The sequence below is a fragment of the Cavia porcellus genome, unplaced genomic scaffold (assembly GCF_034190915.1).
Source record: "Cavia porcellus strain 051 isolate PalLab524CR breed Dunkin Hartley unplaced genomic scaffold, mCavPor4.1 scaffold_15, whole genome shotgun sequence".
NCBI lineage: Eukaryota > Metazoa > Chordata > Mammalia > Rodentia > Caviidae > Cavia > Cavia porcellus.
Genome location: NW_026947498.1, coordinates 58,387,890 through 58,413,256, shown reverse-complemented (window position 1 = coordinate 58,413,256; position 25,367 = coordinate 58,387,890). Strand labels below are relative to the sequence as shown.

The 25,367-nt window shown below is 36.1% G+C and overlaps 1 protein-coding gene across 2 annotated transcripts in view; it reads right to left on the bottom strand.

The window, feature by feature from the left end:
- The window catches only part of Cd200 (CD200 molecule), a 44,473-nt gene extending 44,032 nt beyond the window's left edge, over nt 1-441 (bottom strand). Inside the window, exon 1 of one of the 2 annotated variants that reach the window (XM_013151775.3) lies at nt 329-441. In XM_013151775.3, the coding sequence (XP_013007229.1) occupies nt 329-331 (3 nt within the window). In that variant the 5' untranslated portion in view covers nt 332-441. Of the gene's footprint in view, nt 1-15; nt 271-328 lie in introns of those variants that run through there. The other variant, XM_023564878.2, reaches the window with a different exon arrangement.
- Between the last annotated feature and the right edge of the window lie 24,926 nt (nt 442-25,367).

Here is a 25,367-nt window from a genome sequence, read left to right as displayed (position 1 = left end):
TCTTAGGGTATTTACCTGCGCTGGCCTCCAGCCTCTGGCCTCCGGAGCTCAAGCTAGGGGGTGCCACCGCCTGGGGGCCTCGGGCCGACGGCGATGCAAGCCCCGGCCCGCAGCCCACAGCCATGCAAGCCCCCACCCGCGAGCATCCCTCCTCCAGGGAGCCGGGCGGAGGCCAGCCGGAGAACCGGGAACCGCCAGCCAGCTACCCTTCGGAAGCTCCGCTTCCCTGCACGGAAGGCGCCGAGAGGAAAGCTGCGAGCCACGGAGGACGCCGCCGTCCCCGTCCCACCCCCTCCCCGCAGCCCGCAGCCCGCGCCGCTCAGCTCACCATGCTCCCCCGCCTGGCGCAGGCAGCCGCGCAGATCTGGAAAAGCCTCGGTTGGTGCAGCAGAGCCAGCTCCGGGGGCGTGTATCAGAAGCTCCGCCCAGCTCCTGCCCCCTAACCAAGAGAGGCTCTTTAAAAAAATCGACATTTAAACTCAAAATTATATATTCAAGAAGTCAGTTTTGTCATGATTTAATCATTTTTTCTCTTTACTGAGGAGTTCCTTCTACTTGCATTAATGATGATTTTTTTTTTTTTTTTTTTGAGGGAGGCCAGGTTCCACAGTTCTTGGGTCTTAAGCCAAAGAGAAAGACAGGTTAATGAATGAATGCTCACCTCCTAAAGCCTTGTATGTTCACTCCACCGCTCTCTCCAGGCGCTGTTCAAAGCCTCTGGTGCTTTGATCCTTTGAGCTGCCTCCTGTGCACGGTGCTGTGCTTGTTCACCGTAAGTGTGCACCCCTACCTGTAATTTCATAGACAAAGCTCATCTGTTTTTAAATTTGATGTCACTGCCTCAGTGACCCAAGAGAGGCCTTCACTTGTCTCTGCAGCCTTCCATCGAAGCGTAGATTTGAAAATTTCATCTGTCATTTTATGTGTAGTAGTTGTACTTCTCACTGTGGTGTGGTATTCTATTTTACAACTTTGTATACATCGCAACCATTTGCCTATTCTTTTTTTGAGATTATTTTCTTTATTAGTACATGTTTGCACTACATAATGCTTGCATTCCCTGCATGAGGTTGGAACATGTATGTAATACATCTAATTCCTTTATTCATTCCCTCCCCTCCCCTCCCCTTAATAGGCATTTGTTTTCCAATTTGAAAATACTCTTGATAGAAATTTTATAAACATTCTTATACTTGACTTTTCATAAGCATATGTACACCATTCTACTGGATTACCTTTGATTCTTGCCATATATTTTCCTATTGGTTTATTTTTAAGTTTTCTCTGTACCTTTTTTACTTAATAAAGCCAGGTTACAAAAATTGTATCTAAAATAAACAACTCAGATCTATGTGGAAAGGGATATAGATTAGAAAATGAGGTCATAAGGGAAAGGGAGAATTATGTTAAGATATACATGTTGGAAAATTTAAGAAATTAGCATTAAAATTATGAGCATATGTGTCATACTTAGTAATAGGAGAAAACAGCAGAATAATAGCCCTAGGAAGTACTCTTTAAAGCTAGCAAAAGAACAATACTCAAAAAGATTTAAAACTGAAAAAGCAGACATTTGAGACACAGAAGAGGGGAGAAAATCCCTCCCATCATGAAGCTAAATGATAGTTTTAAAATTCTTTATAAAAGATGACAATGCTATAAATATGATAAAAATTTGAAAACATACAAAATAAATAAATTTTTGAAGGTGACAAACTGGTTCTAAATTTCTTTTGAAAATCAATAGGTTGATAACTTTAAAAGGAATTCAGTTAAAATTAAAGGTTTTCTATACCAAATAAAGAGCAACTCCAAAGATGGTAAAGAATAGAAATCATTATCTTGAATACCTGTTTCCAAAAGGAGAAATATATAATCATTTATTTTACTTATGTTACATTAATTTCAAAGCCAGGAAATGATAATAGCAAAAAAAAAAAAAAAAAGAAAGAAAAGAAACTATCGTCTAATTTTACTTACAGATATATAGCAGAAAAATTCTGGAATGATTTAACATTAGAAAAATCTGTCAATATATTTTCTTATTCTAACTACTATGGAAAATGCTAATGACTATCTCAATAGAAAAATTACTTCATAAATTTAATAACCTAATTATAATAAAACCAAAGAAAACAGAAATAATAAATATTTCCTAACCTTGGCGATATGCTTAATGTCCAAATCCATCAAGTATTAAAGATAATACTTAGCGAACTTTTAAACATTGTCTTTAAATTCAAAATAAGCAAAAGATCATTATTATTTCTAACATTTAAAAAGAGATGTAAAGATTGAAAATGAGAAAGTCAAGCCACTGTTTTCTTGTAAGAGAGATGAGCATCACCGTGGAAAACTGGCAGACTCTAAAGAAAACTGAATTAAACAGTTTAGCATGGTTTCCAAACACAAGCAAACTTGCAAAATTCAGAAATTTTCATGAACCACTAACAACCAGTCAGATTTCATTTGAAGACACAAAGATATTATTCATTATTGTGAACTAGTAAAAAGTACCAAAGAATTAGTTCAGCAAAAACTACACAAGTCTACAGAAAGAAATTTTTACAACTTCTCTAAAGATTCTCAGAAAGACTTTAACAAATGCATGGCATACATGTGTGGCAAGATGTAAATTACACTAGCAAGATATCAGTGCTCCCAAAGATCTCTACAAGTAAATCACAAAACACTGATAAATAGAAAAAGAAAATTACATCATATTCAAGGGTTGAAATAGTATTGCTAAAATGACCATACTAACCAAAATCATCTGAAGATTCAATACAATTTCTATCAAAATACCAATGACATTCTTCACAGAATTGAGTAAAGAAATTCTAAAATTTGTATGGAACTGTAAACAATACCAAACAGTCAAAACCATCTTGAGCAAGAAGGAAAAGCAAGAAATGTTATATTCCTTGACTGCAAAATATACTATAAAGGTGTAGTAATCTAAACAGTATGATATTTGCATGAAAGAGCCACATAGACCAATGAAACAGAGTAGGGATGATAAACCTGCATATATACAACCAGCTGATTTTCAACAAAAATGTTAAGGACATAGCCTGCAAAGAGGATAGGGTTTCCAAGAAACAGTGCTGGGAAAAGTGTATATCTACATGGAATACAATGATATCAGATCCCCATTTCACACGTTACAAAAATAAACTCAAAATTGACTGAGACTTGATAGCATCAAGTCTCAAAATGTGAGACTTGATGCTATGGAGGTACTAGAGAAAAAACAGAAAATTATCAGGACTTTGGAGTGGACAAGGAAGTTTGAGACAAGACCCTAGAAGCACAAGAAACAAAAATGAATAAATGGAATGATATCAAACTAGAACATTCTGGTCATCAAAAGACATAATTAACTTAGTGAAGAGACTTTTACAGAACAGGAAAAATATTTGCAAAATCCACCTGATAAGTTAATATTCAGAATAAATTTTGATATTTTTGTGTGATTCACAGCACAAAACAGATAATCTGTTTAAAGGTGGAAAATACAGTGTCTTCAAGATCCAGCCATGTTGGAACTTGGGGGACCAAACAAGAAAGCAATGCACCTTCCTTCCTAGTAAGCAGTGGTGCCAGTGAGCAGCCAGGGAGAAAACATGTCAGTGTCTCCTGTGAGCCTACCAGTGCGTGGTAGCCCCACCTCATGGTTAGCCCCACCCCATGGTTAGCAGCTGGATGGTCTAGAGGACAGCCGGAAGTTGATAGCAACTAAGGTACATAAAGCAACTAAATGCTTATATTTTTGGGTTGATTATGCTGACCTGGTGCCAGAGGTCTGAGCATCTCTTGGGAGGATGACTATATACAATATAGCAAATATGGGAGGTTTGCTTCTATCTCGTCTTTGAAGGTAAATATTGCTTTCACTGTTTTGCTTTGTTCTGATTAATTGTTTTGTTCTATTCAGTATTGTTTTCATAGGTTTTATAATGTTCTGTTTTTGGTTTGATTTGGCTAGACCTGATGGAATGGACAACTATTGTGAAGGTAACAAGATATACTATGGTACCCATTACTGTTATCCCAGTATTCTGCTCTGAAGTTTTATACCAGTTTCAGTGTAGTGTCTTGACTGGCTTTGTTCTGTCTTATTTTGTTGTATTTAATGATCTTCAAAATAAAGTATAATAATAAAAGTGGAGAATAGATCTAATTAGACATTTCTCAAAAGAAGACATAAATGACTAACAAGTATATGAAAAAATAGTCAACATCACTATCAGGACAATACAAATCAAAATCACAATGACATATCATCTTACTTCAAGTAAGGATGCTTATTATCAAAATACAAACAATAACAAGGGTTAGCAAGGATGTGGAGAAAAGGGAATATACACACACTTTTGGTAGGGATGTAAATTAGTACAACCATTATGTAAAACATCCTGAAGTTTCCTCAAAAAATTAAACATAGAACTACAATATGATCCAGTTATACTGATATAGGGGAATGAAACTCCCAACATACTATATGTCCAGAATGAGTTTGTGTTCTCAAAAATCAAAGAATGAACTTTAGGAACAATGGAGGTTAAGAGCAGAAATATTTATTGAGAGAAAGAAAGCTTCTGTCTGAGAGACAGACAGAAGGGGTCCCACGTGGGTTGCCAAAGATTCTGTATTTTCTAAGGATTTTTATAGAGTAAAACCATGAGGTAGATGGGTCTAAAATTGGGAGCTCATGAGGTAGATGGACATGAGGTGGACAGAGCTATGTTTAGCCAATAAGCTTAATAGCTCAGGTAAAACTGATTAAATTGGAAACCCATGGAAAAGTGGGTCACATAGCAAGCGGGCATTCTCAGAGAGCAGTGACTCTTCCTTAGGGATTGGAATGGTGACTCCTGACTTGTCAAGGTGATACAGATTTAATCCCTAAGGATTATATTTAAAGGTGTGGTTGCATTTGTTTTGCCTTCTGTCTTGAGACCTGGCCAACAGCAAGAGGCATGTGTCTCCTCCAGGGTCATCAGACATTTGGATCTCTGTACCAGCTTCTTTGAGGGCCTACCCCTGTCTGACTGCCTATATTACTTCTAACTAGCTCAGCTGCTTGTAACAATACCACCATTTCAAATAAAATGAAAATAAGAGAAACATCTGCACTCCCACATTCACTGCATTATTTACAGTAGCTAAGCAATGGAAACAACTTAAGCATCAGCTGCATTATTTACAGTAGCTAAGCAATGGAAACAACTTAAGCATCAGCTGACTGTTGAGTAAGCAAAAACTATGTTATGCATTTACAAAAATGGAATGCTGCTTAGCCATAAAAAAGAATGAAATCTTATAGTTTGCGATAATGTGGTCAGAACTGGAGGTCATTATGTTGGGTCAAATGAGCCAGATACATAAGGGCATGTACTACGTGATCTCACCCATATATCAAGTCTAAAAACATTATTGCATAGAAGTTGTGAACAGAATGGTGGTTACTAGAGGCTGGGGAGAGAAGTGGGAAGGAAGGGATGAGGAGAGGTTTGATCAAAGAAGATAAGCTCACAGTTAGATAGTGGCAAGAACTTCTGGTTTGTTTTAACAGTAAAGTGACTATATATAAAATTAATGTACTTCAAAAGGCTAATATCTTAGCTACTTTTCTTCTTGCTGGAACAAAATACCCAATGTCCAAAGTTCAGGGAGGAAAGATTTATAAATTTAGCTCACAGTTTGTAGTGGTTTCAGTCCATAGTTGTCTGGCTCCAAGCAGGGTGGATTGTCAGAGAGGCATCGCAGAGAACAGTGCATGGTGCTCACTGTTGTACCCCAAAACAAGGCCCCAAGATATTAATCAAAGTGGGGGCAAGATGTCTTTTAAAAGAGCACTTTATTTAAGCTGGTACTCAGTGGCACAGTGCAGATGGAGTTTGCAAAGCTGTGCAACTGGGTTAGAATTTTGACATATTTTTATAGTTCATTTATGATTAGCTCATTGATCATTAAGTACATAGCAATGAGAAACAGAAACAAGGTGGGCCTTTGTTCCCCTTTGCTTGAGGTCAGAGGCATTTCACAGTGGGTGGTTAGCCAATTCATAGCCCTTGGTCTGCCAATTACAGGAATATTTGTCTCTCACAAAGTGAACAATGGTTGATACAGCATCAGTTGTCTCTTACAAAGGGAACAAAGGTTGACACAGCAAACAGGTTATTCAGGGGATGCATAGAGAACAGCATGATGAAGTGGTCAGTTAATCTATAGCTATGTGGTTGGTGCTTCGTGGTTACTAGGGTAACAAGCACAGCACAAAATGACCATACTGCTAATAACTTATCTTTTTAACTTTGCATTTTAGTTTTTTAGCATTTTAGTACAACACCCACAAGGTAGTAACCCACCCCAGGCTACCCACCCTACAATGGGGATAGCACTGTCACTCTTAATTCTAGCCACAACTAGGCCAAACCTGGCAGTGGACTGATACACTATTCACAAACCTTTAATCCTAGAACCCACATGCTAGATTCAGCTACCTCTGAAAAGCCTGCCTTCCATGACTGCTTGAGAGTTTGGTGGGGACACTGATACCAGGAAAGAAAACTCCCAACATATTAGATGTCCCAGTATGAGTTCATGATCTCTAAAATCAAAGAATTAATTTTAGAAACAACAGATGTTAAGAGTAGAATATATTTATTGGGAGAAAAAAGCTTGTCTGAGAGACAGAAGAGGTCCCAAGTGGGTTGCTAAAGACTCTGTCTTTTCTAGGGGCTTTTATAGAGCAAAACCATGAGGTGAGAGGAGTCCAAGATGGGGAAAACCTGGGAACTTGCAAGGTGGGCATAAGGTGGGACAGGACTGTGGTCAACCAATGAGATTAGTTGCTCAGATAAAATTGAGTATATTGGGGACAAATGGGAGAGTGAGTCATGTAGCAAGCCTGCATGCTTAAGGAGAAGTGACTCTTCCCTAAGGGGTTTGGGATAGTGACTCCTGACTTCCTCAGGGTGATAGGGAGCTATGTAGAAAATCAGTCCTTAAGATATGGGTGCATTTGTTTGATCCTTTGTCTTGAGGCCTGGCCCACAGCAGGAGGTGTCTCTCTCCCCCACAGTTGCAAGGTATCTGGGCTTCTGCACTGGCTCTTTCAAGACCTAGCCCTGTCTGACTGCCTATAATATTTTTATGTAACTCAGTTACCTGTAACAACATCTAGACACAAACCATAAGAACTAGCAAAAGGGATTTTTAAACATTTCACCTTAAAGAAATGATAAATTTTTGCATAGGTGGATATGATTAGTGATTTACATTATATGGTGTATACAGGTATAAAAACAACATGGTACTTCACAAAGAGGTACAACTTTCATGTTTTTATATATCAATTAAAGTAATTTTAATTTTTAAGTTTTAAAGTCAAATTTAAAATTAATATGAAAGAAAGAAGAAAAATATAGAAATAAGCGATTTGAAAGCCTGCATGCTACTCTAAGTAGCTTGACGACATCCTGTGGCAAGGATTCACTCCATCCTGCCTACGATGACGACTCATCTTTTGTCCATTTTATCCACATTGTAAATGCTGCCTGTTCTTAACTATTTTGCTGATGTCTGGGTTATCAGATTGTGGCAGTATCATTTCATTTGAACATATATTCACTAGTATATTGCAGAATCATTTCAATAGAATTTGAAAACACACAAGAAAAAATTGCAAAAGATGGAAACATTTTACATTCCAGATAACTTTTTTTAAAAACAGCACCTCATTTATCATCTTTAGAGGATTCTAGAGAACCACTCTCTTATTTTAAAATCATAGAGCCAGAGGTAATTCTAGTAGAGCACTTGCCTAGCATGTGGTGAGCCCCCGGCTTCATTCCCCAGCACAGAAAAATAAGAAATAAAAACAAAACCAACTAATTAATCAAACACAAAAACAAAAAAGTATTCAGTATACATTTTAATTTGCAAAATGTACTTCAATGTAACTGAATTGTAATTCAAGTAGTTGATGAGTGGAAGATCTCTTTTTCTCCTAATCTTGGGTACTATTTTTATTTCTTTATTTTAAAAAACAAAACAGGAAAAAAATACAAATGACACAGAATTTCAAAAATGAAAAAAGTAGGAAATTACAATTAATATATTGCATATTTTTATCTTGAAATTAATTGTTCGGGTTACAAAATCTAGACACAAAAGTGATCAAACAATGCCAGCAAAACTGTTCTTTTTTGATGACTAACAGAGATTAGTAGGACAGTTATCTATCTAGCACACATATGCATATATAAATTTATATACGTTTTCCAACATACGTATAATCTTTTCCTTTCTTCCTTTTTTCCTTTCCTGTATCCCAATAGTTTTGTCCTTTTGAGCACTTTCTTTCCTTTTCATTATTGCAATAACTATTGTATATTTTGGATCTTATTACTCTTTCAGATTTTTAAAATTTCAAATTAGGGACACAATATGATATTTATAAAGGTGTTTGATTTATTTTAATTATGAGTATGTCTCAAGTTGCCTCCATTTACCTACAAAAGCCTCAAGAATATCCTTTTTATAGCTTAGTAATATTCCACGTATTAAAAATACCACATCTTTTTTTATGTATTCTGTGGTTGATGGGCATTTTGTTTGCTTCCAATATTTATTTATTATAAATCGTGTTGCTATAAACATGAATGTACATATATCGCTGTGACATAACATTTTCAATTTTTCTGGGAAAATATCCAGAAAGGGAATAGCTAGATTAAATGGGACTTCCAATCCTAGTTTTTTGTGGAATCTCCACTCTGATTTCCACAGTGGTTGCACCAGAAAGGGAGAGATATTTAATCAGCAATTGAATGAAACTGAAATAACTTTAGTATCATTTTTTTCCATTTTCTAATGAACATATTTAAGCAATGATTATCAGCGACTGTCCACATTCCAGAGAGGCATCCACCCATTATGGAACTGCTCTTCCCCAAAACTTTGAATTTAATACCCTATGCATTCACTTCCATGGCTACTGAGGACTTGAAATGTTGCAAGTCTGAGGTAAGATATACTTAATATAAAATACACAATTGTGAGGGTTCAGTGAGAAAAAGATATTTTATAGCAAACATTTGAAATAATTTGTGTGTGCTTTATTGTGCATTATTTTCCAAATAATACTAGAAATATTTCATCTGTTAAAAAATAAATATAATCCCACGTGAATCTACTAATTCATGGAATTAGATTACATACTTTTTTTTGAAACACAGTTTCACTATGCAGTCCAGGCTGGCCTAGAACTCACTATGTAGCCTCGCTTGATCTTGAACTCACAATGATCTACCTGTGTCAGCCTCTGGGTTATGCCACCATTCTAGACTAGATTACATATTTACACCTTTCTTTCCATTTATTTCTAAAATGATCATTACTGCTACCAAATGCATGATCTAATTTGAAAAGTTCTTTTAAACTTGAAGAAAACACAATGGCAACAAAAAATTGCCAATTACCAATTACCTATGTGTCCGATGAAAAGAGCTCAATAAGTGGTTCTTGAGACTGCTACCAGGATGAAGACTCAGACACATTCTCTGACTTAGAGGAACAATGAAATTGGTGTTTCCTTAAAATGAATTCAGGCCAAACACTCCCCCTTATGGCAGGACATTTTAAAAGTATGGTGTGAATAAAACATTGGGAGATTCAGGTTCAAAATTTTGAGAAATTGACCAAAGTTTATTCTCAAAATTTTGATTGTGCATAAAAAGTTATAGTACTAGCATATTATTTTTATTCTATAATATTAAGAGTAATAACTTATGATTCATTCCTTTAAAGAATATATTCATTATACTCCCCAAAGTACTGCTAATCCTTATCTGCTTCACAATTTCAGATTTATTTATGTAAATACTTAACATATTCCTTTTGGGTTGACTACTTTTTTCTTATTAGTGAGACAAAATACCTGATACCCAAGCTGAAGGAAGGAAAGATTTAGCTCATAGTTTGTGGAGATTTCAGTCCAATCACAAACACTAGATTCAGTCACTTTTGAAATACCCACCCAACATGACTGCGTGAGGCTTTGGGGGACTTCCAAAAACAAACCACAACACCCTTCAATGAAAAACAAGTACTTCAAAATGAACATGTTCAAAATAGAATTTTCAATCCTCCCTCCAAAAGTTGTTCTTCCCATATTCTTTCTCATATTTGTACAAGTTTTCTTTAATGCCAAAAAACATACAGCAATCAAGATAATCCTTCCATTTTGCTGTTTTTCCACATCTGATCCACCAACAGAACTTGTCATCTAAATTTACCCACAATTTTCCACCCACATTTCTAGACTACCATCATCTCTCATTTTGATGACTATAAAAGTGTCTCTAAAAATTTCCTTCTTTGTATTATTGACTTCTAAGAAACCATGTCCATAGTCTAGCAAAAGAGTTTTCTAAAGTGTAAGCAAGATGTGTAGGGCCTCTTATTTTGTACAATTCCATAAGTTGATTTTAAAGACATTAAAAAGCCTAAATGTAAGCCAGTGTGAGCAGGGAGACACAGCCAGATCTGCCCCTGTGCATTACTACTGCCATCAGAAGGCTTGTGCGCAGCCAGCAGCCACCTGGAGAATCAAACAAACATACCTTTGTGTGTCTGCGTCCATCAGGGGAAGCCTGGTGTAGACACACAGGCTGAAAGAAGAAGCAGCCCTGCCACCATACACCCCTGGCCATCAAAGAAGCCTCAGTGTATCTTCATGAGTCTTGAGAAGTCCATTCCGTGATCCATTACCTCCCTGGGAACCTGAGTTCATAGACACTCAGGCGACTGCCCCATTCTCTAACATGATGGAGACACAGCCACTATGGGAAGCTTTTGGGACCCTACAACTGGCTTATTGGGAAGAATCCAGGGCAATGTCAAGATGAAGGAGCAAAAGGCAATCTCAGATCTCCAACCCACATAGAACAGGTCTGGGAGATACAGACATGAGAGAAAATGGAAGTCACATACTTGAAGTCTCTGAGAGGATAACAACTAAAATAAAGAAACAACTTCATGAGACTGTAAAAGTAATAAAATAAGGAATAATATCTCAGGTAAAAGAAGAAATCACAAACATGAAAGAATTTCTGAGCACATCTAAAGAAGACACAGGTTAAAAAGAGGAGCGTAGGAAAACGGTAGAAACCTTGAATGAACAATATATAAAGGAATTACAATTCATGAAGCACATTCAAAGAGATATCCAGAAAATTTAAAAGTTGATCCAAAGCTGGCAAAACTGCTTGAAGGAGACTGAGGATAGACTTTCAGACCTTGAAGGCAGCTGTGCAGTTACTGTGATCATGAATGGAAAGATCTCTTAAAAATAACAAGGAACCAGGAAATAACAATTCAACAGCTGCAAGGTGGTGTGAGGAAAATTAAGAGTGATAATATATCAGTGAAGAAGCAGGGGTCAACACAAATGAAATAAAAAGGCTGTTTACAGAAGTTATAGCAGAAAATTTCCCAAACATGGGAAAAGGATCTGTCATAGATAAGTGAAGCATATAGAATCCAACTAGCCATACTCAAAGTAAATCTACACCTAGACATAAAATAATCAAGATCCCAGAAATTCAGAAGAAGAGCAGAATACTGAAAGCTATTAGAGAAAAGAAACAGATCTAAATGAAGACCAATCAGAATTGTGGCAGACACAAACCAAATCAAAAAGAGTTTGGAGCGAAGTGTTTCAAAACCTGAAAGAAAGCAACTTCCAATCCAGATTGATGTACCTTGCAAAGCTATCTTTCAAAATTGATGGAAAAATGATATATTTCCATGATAAAGACCAAATGAAGCAATTCATGATCATCAAATAAATTTGACACAGTGCTGAAGGATATTCTTTTTTTTAGAAGTTTTTTTATTTTAAAGAGATTAAGATAAAAGAGGACATAACAAAGCAGATCAGAACAGAACAATTTAAAAAACACAGTATTTCACCACAAGACAGCCGAATATAACAGTAGTTACCATAGTGTCTCTTTCCTTGAAATAGTTGAGCATACCTTCATACACAATAATATCAAACATAACAAAATAGTATAAACCATTAAAAAGAATGAAAGTATTTCAGGACATTAAGACCCAAAAACAGAAAATGAACAACGGTTGCTATATTATCTCACTGCCCATAAAAAATTTGTTTATACTGGGGGCTGGGGATTTAGCTCAGCGGCATAAGCACCTGCCTTGCAAGCAGGCGGTCGTGAGTTCGATTCCCGGTACCGATAAAAATGAAAAAGACAAAAAAAAAAATTGATAAAAAAAAATTTGTTTATACTAACATACATGATAAAATCCGGTAAGATAACATGATAGAAACAACTTGGAAATAGAAGAACAAAAGTATGGTAGAACTTCAAAACAAGATGATATTAAATCAGCACTGGCTGTTATAATGTCTCATTTTCTTCAAACAACAGCTGTTCATACTATCACAGATAATAAAATCAAACAACCCAGGATAAAACCACTCCAACTAATGAATGGAAACATTATAATGCTTCAAAGCAAGGTAATGGGGAATCATGACTACCATAAACTTTATCTACTCTCACTACTTCTTATACTAAGGAGACTATATGATATTTATACGTGTGAGTTTGATTTATTTTGCTTATGAGTATGGACACAAGTTGCATCCATTTATTATAACTATCTCAATGTGACCATTCTTTATAGCTGAGTAGTACTCCATTATATAAAAACACCGCAACTTCTTTTTATCCATTCCTCAGTTGACGGACACTTCTTCAAAGATCTGGCTATTTCCAATTGTGCTGCAATAAACATGGGTGCACATATATCACTGTGGTATGATGTTTTCAGTTCTCCTGGGAATATGCCTAGAAGTGGAATAGCTGGATCAAATGGGACTTCCAATCCTAGATTTTTGAGAAATCTCCAGACTGACCTCCACAGTGCTTGCACCAGTCTACACTCCCACCAACAGTGCAGGAGAGTTCCTTTTTCCCCACAGCATCTCCAGCAATTCTTGTTGGTAATTTTATTGATCCTGGCCATTCTTTCTGGAGTGAGATGGAATCTCAGTGTGGTTTTAATTTGCATTTCTCTAATGACCAATGATTATGAACATGTTTTCACGTATTTATTTGACATTTGTACTTCTTCATCCGAGAACTGTGTATTCATCTCAGATGTCCATTTTTGGATTTGGTCTTTGAATTTCAGGGGTTTGGTTTTTTTTAACTCTGCATATGTTTTAAGACAGAAGTCCTTTGTCTGAGGGACAGTTCACTAAGATTTTTTTCCCAGTTTGTGGGTTTTCTTTTCACTATGCTGGAGTTTTGTTTTTTTTTTTTTGTTTGTTTGCTTGTTTTGTTTTTTTTTTGTCTTTTCCCTTTTTATCGGTAACGGGGATCAAACTCATGACTGCCTGCTTGCAAGGCAGGCGCTTATGCCTCTGAGCTAAATCCCCAGCCCCTATGCTGGAGATTTCTTTTGACATGTTGAAACTTTTTAATAAGATGTGATCCCAGTTATTGATTCTGGGAAGTATTTCTCATGCAGTTTGATTCCTGTTCATGAATTCTCTACTTACCCCTATGTCTTCCAGGTTTTTACCCAATTTGTCTTCCAACACACTTAGTGTTTCTATTTTAATATTCAGATCTTTGACCCATTTACATTTTAGTTTGGTACATGGTAATAGGCATGGGTCTAGTTTTAGTTTTGGCATATGGAGAGCCAGTTTTTCCAGCACCATTTATTAAAGAGACTGTCGTTCTTCCAGTGAACATGTTTGGCCCCTTTATCAAAGACAAGTGGTTGAGTGTGTTTGTGATTGTGGTTGTATATTTTAATCTATTCCACTGACTTTCAAATCTGTTTTTATTCCAGTACCATGTTAATTTTATTACAGTTGCTTTGTAGTATAACTTCAAGTCAGGGATTCTGATGCCTCCTGCTTTGCCTTTGCGGCTTAGAATTGTCTTTGCTATTCTAGGTCTCTTCTGGTTCCAGATGAATTTTAGGAGTGATTTCTCTAGATCTATAAGGTATGTTGATGGTATTGGGATTTCATTGAATCTGTATAACAGTTTTGGGAGAATGGCCATTTTCACAATATTTATTTTTCCTATCCATGAACAAGGGATGTGTTTCCATTTTCTGAGATCCTCTTAGATTTCTTTTTCCAGTGTATTATAATTTTGCCTTATAGATCTTTTAGGTCTTTCATGAGATTAATTCCTAAGTATTTCATTTTTTTCGATGCTAGTGTGAAGGGTATGGCTTGTCTTATTTCTCTCTCAGTGATTTCGTTGTTAGTGTATAAGAAAACTATTGATTTTTGAGTATTGATTTTGTATCCAGCTACATTGCTGAATTTATTTATTATATCTGGGAGACTTTCAATGGAGTTTTGGGGGGTCTTCTATGTAGAGTACCATGTCTTCTGCAAATAATGATAATTTAAGTTCCTCTTTTCCTATCTTTACCCCTTTTATTTCTCTCTCTTGTCTAATTGCTCTGGCTAGTATTTCCAGTACTATGTTGAATAGGAGCCATGATAAGGGGTATTCTTGTCTTGTGCCTGATTTTAAGGTAAAGGCCTTCAGTTTATGGCCATTTAGTATGATACTGGCTGTTGGTTTGTCACAGATAGCCTTTATTATATTGAGGTTAAAACCATCTATCTCAATTTTCTGTAAGATTCTTATCATGAATGAATGCTGGATCTTATCAAAAGCTTTTTCTGCATCTATAGAGATGATCATGTGATTCTTATTTTTGGCTTTATTGATATGGTGGATTACATTTATTGATTTACGTATGTTGAACCATTCCTGCATGCCTGGGATGAATCCCATTTGGTTGTGAGGTATAATCTTCTTGAGGATTTGCTGCATCCTGTTTGCTAATATTTTACTAACGATTTTTGTATATGTGTTCATTAAGGAGATTTGCCTGTAGTTCTCTTTTTTAGATGGGTCTTTCTCAGGTTTTGGTACTAGAGTAATATTTGCTTCCAGAAATGACTTAGGAAGAATTGTTTCCCTTTTGATTTCATTGAAGAGATTGAGGAGTGTCGGCATTAAGTCTTCTTTAATTCCGCAATAAATCCATCTGGGCCTGAACTCTTCTTTGTAGGTAAGGACTTAATTACATTGCAATTTCATTAATAGAAATTGGGATATTCAGCAGTTTTACATCTTCTTGACCTAGCTTTGGTACTTCATGTATTTCTAGGAATCTGTCCATTTCTTCTGTGTTATCAAACCTATAAGAGTAGAGGTTTTTAAAATAGGTGTTGATGATCTTCTGTATTTCCACAGAGTCTGTAGTGATTTTGCCTTTTTCATTCCTTATTGCATGAACTTGAACTTTTTCTTTGCTTTTTAAAATAAGGTTGGCTAGGGGCTTATCAATTTTATTTATTCTTTCAAAGAACCAACTCTTTGATTCATTGATTATTTGGATTGTTTACTTAGTCTCTTTTGCATTAATTTCTGCTCTAATTTTTATAATTTCCTCCCTTCTTTTGACTTTGGGCTTGATTTGCTCTTCTTTTTCTAGATGTTTGAGGTGTAGCATCAGGTTGTTTATTTGTATTTATTCTGTTTTCCTGATATGGGAACTCAGTGCAATAAATTTTCTTCTGAGAATTGCTTTCCTTGCATCCCACAGATTCTGGTAGGTTGTATTTGTATTTTCATTTGCTTGTAGGCATTGTTTAATTTCTTCTTTAATTTTCCCTGTGACCCACTGATTGCTCAAGAGTGTGTTATTCAGTTTCCATGTATTTGTGGGTCTTTTGCAGTTTATCATTTATTTCTAGTTTCATGGTGCTATGGTCTGATAACATGCATGGGATAATTTCAATTCTTTTGCATTTATTTAAATGTGTTCTGTGGGCTAGAATATGGTCCATTTTAGAGAATGTCCCATGGACTGCTGAGAAAAATGTATATTCTGGGGTTGTTGGATGAAACACTCTATATATGTCTATCAAGTCCATTTTTCACAGGTGTGATTCAGTTCTGTTATTTCTTTGCTGATTTTCTGTCTGGTTGATCTGTCCCTTGGTATCAATGGTGTGTTAAGGTCCCCTGTTATAATTATGTTATTGCTAATTTGATTTTTCATTTCTATTAATACTTGCTTTGTATAACTGTGTGATCTGGAATTTGGTGCATATATATTTAAGATTGTTATCTCGTCTTCTTGAACTTTTCCTCTAACCAATATGTAGTGACCTTCTTTATCTCTTAGGATCATTCTTCGTTTAAAGTTAACATTGTCTGCAAACAGAATAGCTATCCCCACTTTTTTTGTGGGTAGGCAGTTCCTGTTGCATGAAGTATTGTTTTCCATCCTTTGACTTTCAGTATGTGAGTTTCCTTTTGGGTTAGATGGGTTTCTTATAAACAGCATATGGTTGGATGTTGTTTCTTGATCCATTCTGCCAGTCTGTTTCTTTTAATTGGTGCATTGAGACCATTTACATTAATGGTTATAACTGTTATATATTGGTTTATTGTTGACATGCTATCTTTCTGCTATTGCATCTTTATCTTTCTATTCTGTTTGTCCACCTTGCTTAGTGTTTTTTTTTTCCTATGTGTATCTAAACTGGGTTTCAGTATTCTTTGCAGGGTTGGCTTGGTGATCATGAAGTTCTTCAGCTGTTCTTTGTCATTGAAATATCTTATTTCTCCATCCATTTTGCAGAACAGTTTTGTAGAGTACATAGTCTAAGTTGGAAATCATTCTCTTTTAGGATCTGAAATACCTCACTCCATGCTCTTCTTGACTTCATTGTTTTTGTTGAGAAGTCTGCTGTGATGCTGATAGCTTTTCCTTTATAGGTGATCTGTCTTTTCTCTCTAACAGTTTTTAATATTCTGTTCTTATGGTCGATTTCTGTGATGGTGATTATTATATGTCTGTGTTATAGTTTTATTTTGGTTATGGCTATTTGGAGTTCTATATGCTTCATTAATCCATACGTCAGTTTCCATTTTCATGTTTGGGAAATTTTTAGCTATTACCTCTGTAAATAGCCTCTTGATATCATTTTGGGTTATCCTCTTCTTTTTCATTTATCCCTATCAATCTTATGTTACTTTTCTTTGCATCATCTTACAGCTGTTGAATTGTTAATTTGTGATTCCTTGCTATTTTTAAAAGATCTTTCCTTTCCTGTTTACTAGCTGCAATCTTGTCTTTGAAGTCTGAAATTCTATCTTCACTTTCATTGAGGCAGTTTTGACAACTTTCAATGGAATTTTTGATTTCCTGTATTTGTCTTTGAATGTGCTTCATGTATTCTCTTTGTTTCTTATATTGTTCACTTAGGGATTCTATCTTTTTGTTTTGTTCCATTAATTTTTTTAACTGTGTCTTCGTTAGATGTGTTCAGCATCTCTTTCATTACTTTTATCATTTCTTCTTTTACCTGGGAGATTATTTCTAGTTTGAATTCCTATATAGCTTCCTGGAGTTTCTTCATTATTTAAGTTGCTATTATTTCAGGGGTATGGCATATATTTTCTTCTATATACATGGCTCCTATGCTTTCTTGGGATGGGCTGTAGGTTTGAGGTTGCATTTTGGTCTTTCATTTTGTCATTTTCCTATATTTCCATGTTTCAAGTGTTGTTCCAAAGCTTCCCCTGGGCATGTTGGAAATCATCTCCTATGCCCTTGGCTCCAGGGACAGAATGGAGGCCCAGACAGGTCCACAAGACCTCCCATGCCACCTCCAATGTTCCAGGAAGCTGGGCAGGCACCTAACCACTGTGAATGATGGTCCAAAGCTCTCCCTGGGTAAGGACCAAAGTGCTGGAACTCACTTCATGTGCCCTCAATCCCCTGTTTGAAGAAGGTTGCTTGGCATAATCTAGTTAGGCTGCAAAACCTCCCAAGCCTAGTCTATTGTGGCTGGTAGCTGGGCGGGTCCTTGACCACTGGGAGCGGTGATTTTAAACTCTCCAGGGCCCCTGCCTCCTCTGGCATCCAATTCCCCAGATTGAAAGAAGGTCACTGCATGGCCCAGGCAGGCCCAAAACCTGCAGAGCCCAGTCTAGTGTGGTTGGAAGCTGGGTGGGTCCTTGACCACTGGAAGCGATGATCTTAAACTCTCTCAGGGTTTGGGATATAGAGAAACTCACCTCCTCTGGCAGTGCTGAAGGGTATTCTAGAGAGAGACAAAGATGACTATGGTCCCAGGAACAGCAGCAGAAGACAATCACTAAACGGGATGGCAATTGAATGAAGAGAAAAAATGGAGGGCCAACAGCAGGATGATAGCATGACAGAGATGAACCAATGCATGCTGGTTGTAACTACTAATGTAGATGACCTCAGCTCACCAATAAAAAGAAACACAGGGAGAATGGATCAAGAAACAGGATCCATTGATATACTGTATACAAGAAACACATTTAACTTGAAAGGAAATTCATAGATTGAAAATCAAAGGAGAGATAACAATTGTTCCAAGCAACAGGAGACCAGAAAAAAGCAAGGATAACTTGCTCATCAATCACAGAAGGGAAAGGAAAAGTGTGGCATTTTCATACAATGGAAAGGTACCCAGCTTTTAAGTAGGATAATCTCGAGGCTCTTGTAGATAAATGGATGCACATCAGTCCATCAACAGATGAATAGATAAAAAAAATGATTTGTACACAATGGAATACTACTTTGCCATGGAGAAAGATATTCTTGAAATATTCATATGTAATAGATACAATTTGTATACGTAATGTTTGAGTTTTTGTCTACACACACACAAATAAAGAGCAAAATAGAAAATAGATAAATAGGAAGTAAGGACAAGTTCCAATAATTCCCAAATTACCTATACCATTGCTTCAAAAACATTTTAGTATATGTGCTGAAATTCATTACATTTACATGACTGGCTTCTCTTAGTTCACTGCAAAGAAAGTCTAGTGCTGTAATCAGTTGTTTCTTCTTTATAAAAGAGAAGCTTTTGTCTGTCTTGTACTTCAAGTAACTACTTTGAAGCTAATGAAACACAGGGTTTTAGCTATTGATATTCTCTTATTTTGTTATGAAATTTTGTATTATTTTTCAGAAAATAAAAAACTGCAAAAAAAGACAACATAAATATTTATGTTTAAACTTGACTCCATTAAATTATAGTAAGAAAAAATAAAAGATTCAAATATTAAAAAAAAGTCCTGAAGAGTGACTTTCAATGATGAGAAATCATGAAGGAAAAACCTTTGAAAAGAGGTTAAGGAGACAGAGGAAAGAGTTATGAGGTTGCAGGAGTAAAGAGCCTACAGCTTCGTGGATCCCCAAAGTAGATTCCACCTGTAGAACTCTCTGAGCAATCTGAAGACAAGTGAAGGAAGCTAAGGCTGTAATGAAGAGCCTTCATTTCTGTATTTTAACACACAACTATGGACAGCCAGATGCTTACTCCTCAGCCAAAATATGTGGAGTGTACCTACAGTAATGGTTTGAACATGCTAGGAATGACTAGGCAGTAGAGGTCAGCGTTCCTTCACATTGTGGTCATTAGATTTTTTTGTGTATTTGCTGCCTGCTGTCTGGAAAAAACAAACAAACAAAATAAAAGACCTCTACACAAACTGTAGACTTCCATAAATCCCAGTAAAGACTCACCAAACACTAAAGAAAGATCATAATGCAAATGCAAAGCCTGAGTAAGAGAAACCTAATACTAAAATGGGGAAAAGGGAGATAATTTAAAAAAGAAAGTAATTATATTGTTTCCAAATTATTATTCCTAGGCATATGTTAGAGTATGTATATTACTTCCCTAAAATAGGAGATATCTATGAAAAATTCAATTTTAAGTTCAAACTGTAAAAACAGCTTTAACTTTAAGACGTTCTTCTAAAAACAATGAATATTGAATGAAAGAATTGAAAATAATTTTCACAAAATCTTTTGTCATAAGAAGAAAAGATTTTATTATTTCCCTAGTATAAAAAAGTGAAAGTAAATAAGATCCAAATTGTACAATAGATTTTAGAAGAGTGAGGGATAGGAGATTGCTCAAAAGGAAAGGGCAACTGGAATAAGGGAAAGAAGGGAAGAAAAAAATATATATATATATATATTGGAGACCACTATGAAGTGTCTCTGGTGTTTATCTGTGAGTCTGGCTTAGGCCTAGGCCCCTTGCCTGGCGACGGGAGCTGATCCATAGTAAGTGGACCTCTATGAGTCACTGGTCCTGGCTGAGGCCTGTAGTGGCCTTGAGGCCAGAGATACCTTAAAAGGCAAGATAAGACCACAGCTGTGGACACTTAGCTCAAACATCATCTAAGTAGATAGAGACTGCAGCTGCAGGAATTACTCCTACAGTCTCACTCCTACCATGCCTTCATGATAAGACAGTTCTCCTAAACTGACATGATTCATTATTTTGAAATGTTCTTAAAGTGACCCCCAAGATCCTGTTCATTGTGTGCATTTTCCTCAGTTTCCCTCCCCTTTGTTGTGGACTTAATAAAAATGGGTGGTCCAGAGAAGTCTTTGTCTTAGCCCTCAGAGTCTCAAACTCAGCTAAAGAGTTTTGATCCTCTTGGAGCTCTAAAATCACACCACTTGTCTCATTTTATTTAAGCCTTCACCATACACTCATTTGGGAGATTGAAAAATCTAGGTCAGGACCCGATATACATACAAGATAGATAATTATATTAGTAATCTTTGTTAGTTCATCAAAACGAATGGTTTATGTTTTTATTTGGTTAATTTTTCATGCTGATGTTTTATAATCTGAGCAACTACTTTGAAGATAACAATGCAATATATTAACTACTATTGATCTATTATTTTGCTTTAAAATTCTATCACTAGAATGAAAAACTACATGCTTATTGTCAGTCACAAATTTCAATAAGCATAAGTGAATGATTTTCTCATCTTCTAGTAACTATTGGTCTTTTGTTTTGTTTGTTTGTTTTTATAAGACAGGGTCTCACTATGTGGTTCAGGCTAACCTTGAAGCCACTATGTAGCCCCAAACTCATGGTGCTCTTCCTGTCTCAACCTCCCTAGGGCTGAGCTTGTAGGTATGCACCATCATACTTGGAAATCTACTTTCTAGTTTTATGTATTTATTTATTCTGGTTGTATCATATAAATAGAATAATAATATAAATGACCTTCGTTTGCAGCTTCCTTCATATAGCATGTTTTCAAGATTCATCCAGATTATAATATGTTTCAGTATTTCATTGTCTTATATATGGGTACAAAATATTCTACTGTATGAATGGATCTAGATATAGACTTAAAACATCCTCATGTCAGTACAGAACATCTCATCGACTGAATTAAATATTCTGTGATATCAAATAAATAAAGGTCTGAATGATGGCTAACACAAAATGAGACCATTGTGAAAAACCAAAATGGGCCTGCAAAACTGCCCTTTCATTGTCAGCCTCTGCAAGCTGGCACAACTGGGTTCAGTTATATGATTTTTTCTCAATAAAAAATTTCACCCAGGCCCTTCCACTCCCAGACCCCCAAGCGCCACCCAGGAGGGCAGCTGCCTCTCCACGTTCCCTCCCACCCATGGACCCCAGAGCTCCACCTCAGAAGGTGACCACTTCCACACCTCAGAGGTGGCTACTTCCATCCCTGCCCTCCTACCCCTGGACACCCCAACCTCTACTTTGGAGAGCAGCTGCTTCTGCGCATGCCCTCCCACCCTCAGGAAGTCCCCCCACAGGCTGGTCTCCGTATTGCTGTTGATCTTCAGCTGCTCCTCTTCCTCACAGAACCTTGGACTGCAGTGGATTAACCTTGCTGGGTTGAGAGATTCAGTAATCCTTCATCGAAACAGAGGACCTTAGCAGGCTTCCATCTGTGTGATGAGTTTGCCCCTAAAATAAAGGTCTTCAGTGGGTAAGCAGGAGCAGTAATGAAGTCCGCTCCAGCTGCAGGATCTTGGTAAGTCTGATAAGAGAGTAGGCGAGTCCTTCCTCCATAGAGGAAATATCAGGTTGATTGAGGAGTGTGCTGATAAAGCCTCCCCCAACTTGGAGAAAATTAAAAGGGCTTATGAGACACCCAATGACCCACTAGGGTCCCAGCCAAAACAAACACTACAGACAGGGAGATCTGGTGGACTGAAACAACCTGAAGCTATAGTAACAGTGGAAACTAAAGGTTGACGTACATCAATACTCCTAGGCTAGTCAGCCTAGCAAGACTATAGGACTCACCCAGCAGGCCATGCAGGAGGAATTCATGACTGGCCCTTCTCTTCATTATGATACTCAATAATTAGGCAAACATCAACCACACAGTAGGACACTAAAATACACACTTCTGATAGTTGAGACTAGTGGGATTGAAAGATCAAATATTAGCCTAGAAGGTGAAAATGACAAAACAAAAAAGCAAAATGCAATCTCAAACATCTACTCTATCAGGAGCAAGTACAGGAGACATTGAAATAGAGGACTTTAAAAGTCATACACCTGAAATCTCTGGAAAGATAGCAAATGAAATAAAGAAACAAATCCATGAGGCTATAGAGGAAATCAATTTAGAAATTGTTTCTCACATAAAGACAGAAATGACAGTCCTAATAATGGAGTTGCCCAGCATAGCAAGAGAAAGACAGAGATTAAAAAGAAAAATACAGGAGCATGCGAAAGTAATTGAAACCTTGAATGAACAATATAGAAGACAAGTAGAATGCATGAAACAAATTCATCTCAATAGATGCAGAAAAATCTTCTGACAAAATCCAACACTCATTCATGATAAAAACCCTAAAGAAACTCAGAATAGAGAGTCTTTACCTCAATCTGATAAAAACCATCTATGACAAATCAACAACCAACAATATATCAAATGGAGAAAAACAAAGCTTTCATTCTAAAAATCAGGAACAAGACAAGGATGTACACTATCAGCATTCCTATTCAATATAGTTCTGTAAATATTAGCCAGAGTAATCAGACAAATGAGAGAAATAAAAGGAATAAAGATAGGAAAGGAAGAAGTTAAATTATCACTATTTGCAGCTGACAGGATATTCTATTAAAAGACTACTAGAGTTAATAAACAAATTCAGCTGTGTAGCTGTATACAAAGTCATCATTCAAAAATAAATAGCATTCCTGTGCATAAACAAAATCTCACTAAGAGAGAAATTATAGAAATATTGCCTTTCACAATAGCATCTAAAAAATGAAATAATTAGGAATCAACTTAACCAAGAATGTAAAAGACCTATATGCTGAAAATTGTACTAGTTTTAAAAAGGAGATTGAAAAGAATATTAGAAAATGGAAGGATATTCCTTGTTTTTGATTAGGAAGAACCAACATTGTGAAAATGGCCATACTCCCAAAACTGTTACACAGATTTAATGCAATCCTAATCAAAATACCATTAACATACCTTACAGATCTAGAGAAAATATGTCTAAAACTCATTTGGAAACAGAAAAAACCTAGAATAGCAAAGACAATTCTGGGCAAAAAGGCAAGGCAGGAGACATTTCAATTCCTTACTTGAAATTATACTATAAAACTACAATGATAAAATCAGCATGGTACTGGCAAAGAAATAGACCTGAGGATCAATGGAACACATTAGAAGATGTAAACATGACTACAAGACACTTAGCCACCTGATATTTGACAAAGAGACTAAACATGTTCACTGGAAGCATAGCTTCTTTAATAAATGATGTTGGAAAAATTGGCTTTCCACATGCTGAAGACTGAAACCAGATGCATGTCTACCACCACACACTAAACTAAAGTCAAAATGGGTCAAAGATCTAAATATTAAAACAGAAACACTAAATCTACTGGATGACAAGGTAGGGAAAAATCTTGGAGAAATAGCGATAGGTAAAGAATTCATGAACAAAACACAAACTGCATAGGAAGTATTTCAAAGCATCAACAACTAGGATCTCATATTATTAAAAAAAACTTTTGCACTTCAAAAGAAATCACCAGCAAAGTGAAATGGAAACCCACAGTATGGGCAAGAATTTTATCCATCAGTCCCTCTTACAAAGGACTTATATCCAGATCATACAAAGAATTGAAAAACATCAAACTCCTCAAATTCAAAAACTCTCTCTAAAAATGGGCATCTGAGATAAACACACATTTCTCAGATGAAGATATACAAATGGAAAATAAATACATGAAGAATGTTCACCATCACTGGTCATTCAAGAGATGCAAATTAAAACAGCATTGAGATTTCATCTCACTCCAGAAAGAATGGCTGCCATCAAGAAATCAACTGATAACAAATGTTATCGAGGCTGCGGAGAAAAAGGAACACTTCTCAACTGTTGGTGGGAACACAGACTGGTGCAGCTACTGTGGAAATCAGTATGGAGATTCCTTTAAAAACTAGGATTGGAAATTCCATTCAATCCAGCTATCCCCCTCCTAGGTGTTTTTCCAGAAAAAAATTGAAAAGGTCATGTCTCAGTGATACATGTGCACCCTTGTTATAGCAGTGCAATTTGTAATAGCTAAATCTTGGAAACAACCAAAATGCCCATCAACCATAGAACTGATGAAAAAGATGTGCTATTTTTATACAATGGAATATTACTCAGCTATAAGAAAGGATGATCTTGAGGCTTTTATAGGAAAATAGAGACAACTTGAGACTATCCTCATAAGTGAAATAAATCAGACTCACATTTATAAATATTGTATTATGTCTCCAGTATTAAAATAATAAAAAACTGAAAGAGTAATAAGATCCAAAATGTATAATAGACATTTTAATAATGAAAGGGGAAGTGCCCCCCAAAAATATAACTGTATATATGTTTAAATGTGCAAGATAGATAACCATACTACTAAGTTTTTGTTAGATCATCAAACAAAATATTTTGTACTGTCATTGTTTGATTATCTACTTTTTATGCTTTAATTTTGTGGCCTGAGGAACTACTTCTAATATAACAATATGTAATTTATCAACTAGTGGTTTCTCACTGGTTTTTAAAATTCTGTATTATTTCTGCCTTTTTTTCTGTTTTTCTCTTTAAAAAAAGACCAGAAAAAATAGACCTTAACACTAAAGAGCAAGATTTATAAAAACCAGCCTAACAGAGTATAAGAGCAAGTTCTGTGAGAGGCCATGGTGAAGACTGACTTCAGATATCAATTTTTTCCAAGTTAGACTGTCTTGGAAAAGACTACTTAGTGACCCAGTCAAAGCATAAACCAAACCTTAAAAATTTCATATGAGCTGATAAGTTGTTTCCTACAACAAAAACCAAAAATTTTTAGAAAAAGATAAAACAATCTGGAATCTCTATGCATCACCAATAATTATGAATTACT